This window comes from Myotis davidii, unplaced genomic scaffold (assembly GCF_000327345.1).
Source record: "Myotis davidii unplaced genomic scaffold, ASM32734v1 scaffold167, whole genome shotgun sequence".
In the NCBI taxonomy this organism is placed as follows: domain Eukaryota; kingdom Metazoa; phylum Chordata; class Mammalia; order Chiroptera; family Vespertilionidae; genus Myotis; species Myotis davidii.
In genome coordinates, this window is record NW_006300048.1 from 6053812 (window position 1) to 6062784 (window position 8973).

The 8973-nt window shown below is 43.3% G+C and overlaps 1 protein-coding gene across 1 annotated transcript in view; it reads left to right on the forward strand.

The window, feature by feature from the left end:
* The window catches only part of MEP1A (meprin A subunit alpha), a 40389-nt gene extending 32796 nt beyond the window's left edge, over positions 1-7593 (forward strand). Inside the window, exons 11-15 of the mRNA XM_006776418.2 lie at positions 881-890; positions 2481-2944; positions 3643-3816; positions 4337-4634; positions 7422-7593. Of these exons, the coding sequence (XP_006776481.1) occupies positions 881-890; positions 2481-2944; positions 3643-3816; positions 4337-4634; positions 7422-7578 (1103 nt within the window). The 3' untranslated portion in view covers positions 7579-7593. The remainder of the gene's footprint in view (positions 1-880; positions 891-2480; positions 2945-3642; positions 3817-4336; positions 4635-7421) is intronic.
* The last annotated feature ends 1380 nt before the right edge of the window (positions 7594-8973 follow it).

Genomic DNA, 8973 nt, shown 5'->3' on the forward strand with positions numbered 1-8973 from the left:
ACTTTTCTAAAAGGTTGGTTGAATATCATTTAGTGTTTCTGTAGTATACAACTTAAGGTAGTTACAACCATTTTGAACAATTTTTAACTTGTGCAAAATGTGTTTTTAAACCAAACTGCTTACATACAAAATATGTCTGTCTCTGTTCCTCTCTCTCTCTCTCTCTCTGTATCTATGTAATGTTTTATGCAATCTTACATGCAAAGTACTCATGTTTTTACGAATACCGAGATCCCCTGGTAGATGACAATTCTGAGCTAAAAAGGATGAAAGTTGCCGCAAACAATCTCAGAACTGTCTATTGCCTGATTCACGGCAGCTCTATGGAAGTGTCTCAGTGAAACATTCCTAAAGATTTCATAGATGAGCCACTGCCCATTTGGTGATGTCCCCTCAGGACTTTCTCTTGTGGAAGTATCATCTGAATGGACTTTTAAAACAGTCCACTCTGATACTGTTTTGTCAAAAAAACTTTTCTGAAAGGTTGGTTGAATATCATTTAGTGTTTCTGTAGTATACAACTTAAGGTAGTTACAACCGTTTTGAACAGTTTTTAACTTGTGCAAAATGTGTTTTTAAACCAAATTGCTTACATACAAAATATGTCTGTCTGTTTCTCTCTCTCTCTCTCTCCCTATCTATGTAATGTTTTATGCAAACTTACATGCAAAATACTCATGTTTTTACGAATACCGAGATCCCCTTGTAGATGACAATTCTGAGCTAACAAGGATGAGAGTTGACTGCTGCAAACAATCTTAGAACTGTCTATTGCCTGATTCACGGCAGCTCTCTCTTTACATTTCACAGTCGTGTGAGCTCCACTTGACCGTACTCCTACCCCCAGGAGATGTCAGTTACATTAATTTGTAACTTATAGGTGTGGATGAGTGCCTGCTTCCACTCTCTCCTATTGTATACAGATAACCTGGCCACACGGGTTATATAACCAGCTCCACTCCAGAAACTGAACATGGTTAGACCTGTCCCTTGAAGTTGTCCTTAGCAAGAATGAGTGACAACAAAGGTTGATAAAAGAGCTCTTAATTTGGGGGAAAGGAGACTCTATAAGAAGGTTTCTGCTTACAAAACACAGAAAGAGGAAAAGAGACATTTCCAAAGCCCCCTGGCTAATTGTCCTTCAGGTTAAACTTCTGTTAACACTCACCTGTATGAATTCATTTTAGCCAACCTGATTCCCACTTGTGATGTAGCATTTAATTCCAATGCTAGGGTACACCCTGGGCACAATATCGAAGCAGGGACAGATCTTTGGGGAATTTCAAATTGCTCCACCCTGGCAGTTTTCTCTCCATAGCCCCTCTAACTCTTTTCTGGCTTCTTATGCTGCTGGGCCCAGAACCCCATTTTCTAGAGCAGCCTTCTTACTTCTCATCCCAGCTCTTTATTCAAAATTATCACTTCCAGTTCAAGCTCAGAAAAAGGAAGTAGGCCCGATTTTCACTAGGATGTGGGTATCTGGATAGTGGTAATTCTTTTTGGATTATTTGTTTTTTTAAAAGAGGATAGCTTCCCTACTTGGTGGAATTTGAAGTACTATAAGAAAGCGGAAAAAAACTGGGTGTTAGGGAGTGAGTCAGTTTTGCATAGGGGAGCTCTAGCTAACCCTTTAAGTTATCATCTACTCTAGGGACTTCCATATATGTCTCTGGCATCAATTCACAGGTGGGACCATATGAAATTTCCATTGTGAGAATTTTGGATTACAAAATGATTCTTGTATAAGGCTCAGTCTAATACTTGGGTATTCGGTGCTAATTGTTAGGAGGTGGGGGTGTATTTATACCATCAAATCGAAGGGGAAACCCAAAACCTGTGAAATTGAATGGTAATGGAATATAATTCGTGATTAAGATTTGAATATGAATTTTTAAATAAAGCATAGTGTGTCTTTGTATAGCTACTTTCCCTTATTAGAAATGTAACTTTGCTGAAACCGGTTTGGCTCAGTGGATAGAGCGTCAGCTTGCAGACTGAAAGGTCCCAGGTTCGATTCTGGTCAAGGGCATTTACCTGGGTTGCGGGCACATCACCAGTAGGAGATGTGCAGGAGGCAGTTGATCGATACTTCTCTCTCATCAAGGTCCCAGGTTCGATTCCGGTCAAGGGCATGTACCTGGTTTGCGGGCACATCCCCAGTAGGAGATGTGCAGGAGGCAGCCGATCGATGTTTCTCTCTCATCGATGTTTCTAATTCTCTATCTCTCTCCCTTCCTCTCTGTAAAAAATCAATAAAATATATTTTTTTAAAAAAATTCCTTTAAAAAAAAAAAGAAATGTAACTTTGGAAAAGATCTTTACCGGTAACCAGTTTATAACAGTATCTATCTCATAGGGTTGTTGTGAGGTTTCAATAAGATAATTCATATAAAGTAATTGGCTTAGTACCAGGGTCATAGTTGGTGCTCAACAAATGCTGGCCACAGTTGTCACCAATCTTATTTTCTGTCCTCAGGTAGCCAAACTTGGAAAATTGCCCATGTGACACTCAGAGAGGAGAAGAAATTTCGCTACCTTTTCCAGGGCGTAAAAGGTGACCCCCAGAACTCGAATGGTGGAATTTACCTGGATGACATCACCCTGACAGAAACTCCATGCCCCACAGGAGTTTGGACAGTACATAATTTCTCCCAAGTCCTTCAGGACACGGTTAAAGGGTCCAAGATCCTGAGCCCTCGATTCTACAATTCAGAGGGATATGGTTTTGGGCTGACCTTATACCCTCATGGTAGAATAGACTCCTTGAGCTCTGGCTACTTAGGACTTACTTTCCACCTGTGCAGTGGGGAGAATGACGCTATCCTGGAGTGGCCGGTGGAAAACAGACAGGTGATCATGACAATACTGGACCAGGAACCCGATGCCAGGAATAGAATGTCTTCAAGCATGGTGTTCACTACCTCTAAGTCCCAGACATCTTCAGGTAAGTGGTTCTAGGAGCTGCCCCTCAACCCGGAAGGGACAACAGATGTGATTCTCATCTGTGTAAGAGAGATTAGCATTCCTCTCACATTTCCTCCTGGGGCATGTCAATAGCATACATAGTCATGTTGGAGTATTAAGTTAAAATTGTCCACGTCATTTTGTCCTCCTCTTTTCTGAATTCACTCATCAAGTGAGGGCTTGCAATGTGCCAACCTCTAGGCTAAGTCCTTGGAATAAGAAGCAAATCAGGCAGTTCCTGCTCCGTGGAGCTCAGTCTCAATGAGAAGACAGATACTGCTAATCATTTATCAGATGCTCAGAACCAATGCCCTGATCATCAGTATACTCATGAAACAAACTTGCACCAATACATAAATGAGCAAACTGGTTGTATTTTTTTTAGTTTGTTTTTTCCAAATGAAGAGTGTTAAGCTTTATGAGGAAGATGCTACAGCTGCTCCTCCCAGTTCATTGAGGAAGTCACTCCATAGTGGACAATTGACCGTTCAGAGCTGTGCTTCTCTGCCCTTCCCCCTTCCAATTCTGAGTTTTAATTTTCCTCAAAAGAGTAAATGACCTGGTTTGCTTCGACGTATTTTTTTCTGATTAGCAAAGCTCCACATTACTCATTAAAGACATTTTGGGAAGTGAAGCAAAAAGAGGTAATGTGATCTTGTGTTACGTCTAACTTTGCAGCAATAAATGGCTCAGTCATCTGGGACAGACCGACCATCGTGGGAACTTATGATAAGGACTGTCAATGTTACAGAAGCATTGACTGGGGCTGGAGCACTTTCATCTCCCACAACATGCTGAAGAGGAGGAGTTTCCTTAAAAACGACGACCTTATCATGTTTGTGGATTTTGAAGGTACTTGTGCTGATCTTCCTGGATGAAAAACCCTATCCTCTGAGTGTTAATTGATTGTTAAGCATCTCAGGGAGGGTGGGATTTTTTTTTTTCTTTTTAAAGGACTAGGTAAAAATAAAAGAGATGTGTTCTGAGAGAACCACATGTTACTCTATTGCAAAACTCAGAATTGGGAGGGGGGAAGGCCAGAGAAGCAGTGTACCTGTCCTTGGGAGAAACTAACATTTTAGTGTTCATCTTTTGTGAGAATTTATCAAATATGACAATTCTCGCTGATTTCAGTTTAGTTTAGGTCAGCCTATCCATGCTAACTTTATCTTTCCTCTTCAAGTGAAATAAAAATGTGATTGGACTACTTTGAAAATAAAAATAAGTAGCATTAGGGAGAGTCAGCTGGGTTCAAAGCCACTTTTCATGTCACTAAAGGTGATGTCCACAAGGGATAGAGGCCACCCAGGGAACTTCGTCCAGGAGTGACGTCGAGTGTGGTCAGATATTAACCATCCATCTTCCTCCTTAGACATTACCTACCTCAACAAGACTGAAGTCACCCCTAGAAACACAAGGCTGACCCCCCAAGGTCTCGTTCTCCAAGGCCAGGAGCAGCAGGCCTCAGAAGAAGGCTCAGCGCAGGCCTTGTTAGAGACCATCCCCGACAGCCAGGGCAGCGGGCAGCCCGGGCGGCAGAAGCGGTCAGCGGAGAGCACGGGCCCCATGGAGGACCACAACTGGCCCCCGTACTTCAGAGACCCATGTGACCCGAACCCTTGCCAAAACGATGGCCTCTGTGTGAACGTGAAGGGCATGGCGAGCTGCAGGTAGGCTTTGTGGCTGGGGAGGCAAGTGGTGGGTCCGCAGAGGGGAGCCATGTGCTTAACCTGGTAAAAGGCACTGTTCCTGGGGTAGGGCAAGGACTCCATCAGGTGGTCAACTGGGCGTGGCTGACCTTGACTCGGAGCTGTGCCTGAATCCCTGGGTGTTCGCTGCCACAGCGGGACTCAGGACCAAGCTCCCAACTCCCCTGACTGCCAATGTTCTTATTTGTTATTAATTCTCATTATTATTTCTATTGTCCATTAGTTATGCTCTACTATTACAGTAGTTTTTTTTTACTAATAGTGGTAAGGGTACCTGATATTGTTGGACTGCTCGTTATGTGTTATATGCTCCTCTGAGCAGTATACATGCATCACCTAAAGTCACCCTGTGACACACCGACCTTGTCATCTCCAGGTAGTGCATAAAGTAGTTAAAGCTTAGAGAAGTTAAGTGATTTGTCTAAAATACCCAGATGGTAAATACTGCAGCTACACTCGCCTCCAGGTCTGTCTGTTTGCACGGTTTGCTCTATTTAATAGTTCTTTTTGTAATGTTTGTTATTTGCATTAAATTATTTCAGGAAAGGCTTTATTGATGCCAGAAGTATCAGTTTCATTTGACAGAATAGTAGCAGATGTAGGAACTGTTCTGCTTGACTCCAAATATTTACATTTCTTCTTAGTTCTTTTTGACTGCCAATTGCTTCTTCTATTTTTGGCTTTTATTTTGAAATAATTTTAGACTTACAAATACATTGCAAAAATACTCCATAGTTCCCCATACCCTAATGTTAGTATCTTATCTTGTATAACCGTGGAACAATTAGCATAGCCAGGAAATAAATGAACATGAATAAAACTATGTACTATGACCAATAGGATTAACTAAACTAAAGGTCTTACTCTGATTTTCCAGTTTTCCCACCAATGTCCTCTTTCTCTTCCAGGATCCAATTCAGGATCCCACGTTACATGTAGTTTTCATGTCTCTTTCGCCTCCTTTAACCTGGCACAACTCCTCAGTCTTTCTTTGCCTCTCATCATCTTGATACTTTTGAGGAGTATGGGTCAGTTATTTTGCACTGTCCCTCAATTTGGGTTTATCTGATGCTTTCTCATGATTATATTGAGGTTGTACATTTTGGGCAAGAAGAACAAAAATGAGATACACTCTTCTCGGTGTGTCATGTGAGGGGTACCTGGAGTTAACATGTGTTGCGACGGGTGATGCTAACCTTGCTCACCTGGCCAAACGGGTGTCCATCAGGCTTCTTACCATTCCTCACTCTGTAGTGAACGGATACCTTGGGAGAGACACTCTAAGGCCATGCTGACCTCCTGCTTCTCCTCAAATTCTCACCCACCGATTTCAGCATCCATTGGTGGATCCCGCTGGAATAATCGCCATTCTAATATTTTAATGGTGATTTTCTGTTTTCTCTCTGTATTAATGAAGTGAAATTCTTCTATAAAGAATAACTTCCTCCTCATCATCATTCATGTATTTGTACAATTATTTACGTATATCCCTAAGGATTCAAAACTATTAATTTTATTCTCTGAGCTACATTTCAATATGCCAGTACTTACCTTGTTGCTCACGTTGTTCCAGCTTTGGCCTCGGGGAGCTCTTCCAGAATGGCTCCCATGCCCTTTCCACATAGCTCATTCTTTCAGGAACTTGATGTTACTTTCTGGCATCACAGGAAGTCCCAGGCCCATCTTTTATTTGCCCTGACCCAGCCCTGGAAGTCAATCACTTTTCCAAAGTGCCGGGGTTCCTTCCATCGGAGCATGCCCACCTTGTTTCCTGAGGGTTCCATAGTCACGGGGCAGCACGGCACCTCTTTGCTGATAGGTCCTTGGATACCAGATTTCAACATGTGCCTGGTGGGCTTCATCCTTCTCAGGGTTAAGAAGTCAAGGGTTTCCACTTGTGTGTCAGCCTCTCATCAGCCAAATTATTCCTCTCCCTCAAGCCTGCAGTGTGGAGTGTTTGTGGAGTAAGCTCCTCTAAGGGAATCAGCTGGATTTGGAGGAGGATGGGCCAGGGAAAACTTTCAGTTATTCACTGATTTTTAAGAGACCGATGCCAGGATGAAGGAAGGTCTTGATGTCTATCCTGCCCTTCTGCTCTGGGGGAGACTTTGTGATGGGAATGTTGTTTGACACAAAGGCTGGGATTGTTCTCATGAAAGAGATGAAACACTGCCCTTAACACCGTGGCTCTGAGATTAGTTGATCTTTATAACAAATAACATTTTTTAAAAAAAGGAATGCCAAGGAAGGCTTAGCCATTATGTGCCTACTATGTGTCAGACATCTCACCTTACAGTAACACTTTGATGGCTATTTTCTTGAAGTTTACAGGGTCCAACATTAATGCACTGAGATTCTACCTGGGGAATTCACCCTGTAGCTTATTATCTGAGCCAGAGTCAGGCAACATATTCTTTAAGTAACCCAAACCTCCCTCCTGAACTTTGCATGTGCAGGCCGAGTCCCGAGTCTGGAGACCGACCTCTGGGATGAGACTTCATGTGTGAAACACTGACCTCATGACCTTGAGCGAGTTATTTACCATTCTGTAAATGAGGTTGGGGAGAATGGCCTGATAATAACCAAGGACTGTTACAGGATTCAGTGCACTGGCTCACACAAAGCCCTTCGAATGGGGCCAGGCCTATGGAACCGTTCAGTAAGCACTCACTGCTATTTCTGGCTTGCGGGCGCTTGTCGCTGGGAGGTGCGGGGGCTCCCACATGAACCCCTGTGTCCTGTTCCCAGGTGTGTCTCTGATCACGCCTTCTTCTACACGGGAGAGCGCTGCCAGGCCATGCAGGTGCACGGCAGCATCCTGGGCCTGGTCATCGGAGGCACCGCCGGCGTGCTCTTCTTGACCTTCACCATCATCTCCGTGCGTTCCAAAAAGTCGAGGCAGTGACCCGCCTGCTGACATCAGCCAGACCGAAGAAGCTCCTCCTCTACTCACACCTCTGCTCGTGTGCTGAGCGCGGTTTGGGGTGGGTTTTGTCAGCCTTGTTTTGAACAGGCCTCTGAGGACCAAGGTCTCCAGCCTCCTGTGTGACCAGTATGGATTTTCTGTCCCCAAACCTCTGATTCTGTTACCCTGCTATGTGCTCTGAATGTATCTACTGTGTCTGTGACAGCACTCACTGCACTTCTTTGTAAATCACTTGCTTAATTGATTGTCTTTCCCACAGACTGTAAGCTCCATGCAGGCAGATCCTCATATCACGCCAGCGCCAATGCCTGGAAGCGAGATGGCCTAGCCCAGCGGTTCTCAACCTGTGGGTTGCGACCCCTTTGGCGGTCGAACGACCCTTTCACAGGGGCTGCCTAAGACCATCTGCATATCAGATATTTACATTACGATTCATAACAGTAGCAAAATTGCAGTTATGAAGTAACAACGAAAATAATTTTATGGTTGGGGTCACAACATGAGGAACTGTATTTAAAGGGCCAGAAGGTTGAGAACCACTGGCCTAGCTCATTGTGGGCCTTCAATGAAAGTGGATGAATGAAGCAATAATAGAATGAATAACTAAGCTATATGAACTCTCATTCCTTCTGTAGATGAAATATCTGCAATAAAATTCGTACATCGTTTGCATCAGAATCAAATGTTCAAATACATACTTTTCACCGGACACAATAGTGTCATTACTCTTTTAAGGTCTCCTGTGCTAAAGGATTTCAAATAAAGAGTACTTCCAGCCGCAGGGCCCCAATGCACTTGCTTTCTTCCTCTGAATCTAAGAACAGGTTTTAACAAATTCAATAAATATTTGGTCAGTTCCCTCTCTGTGTTTGGCATTGTGTGTTTTTGTTTGTGTGTGTGGGGTGGATGGGGGAGAGTTGACCCAAAGCCCTTTCTCAGATCCTTTTAAATTTTAAAGTATATTTTATATGATATTCATGTATAAGATTATTAAGTTAACAAACTGAAAGTACCAAGTAGAAGAAAATTTTAAAGAAGTCTTTTTAGAATACTTCCTTTCCACGGTGACTAAGAAGATAATAGTCTAGAAAGTTCCCAGATAGATCAGGTCACTTGGTGTGAGAGAGAGAGCTGGTTCAGAAGTTTACTCAAAGAAAATGCTTCAGGAGCTGGAGTGGTTCAGGCTTTAGGGTACCAGGCTTCCTTAGTTATGGACATTCTGAAAACAAACATGGGGGGCTCAGAAGAGTCCCTGTAGTGCACAGCTGTGAGAAGAGTTTGTAGCAGGTGCTAACAGCACCCCTTGGGCACTGACTCTCCAGCCTGGGGTGCATCAGTCCTCCCCCTCCCCCCCAAAGCTGATTAAAACACCAA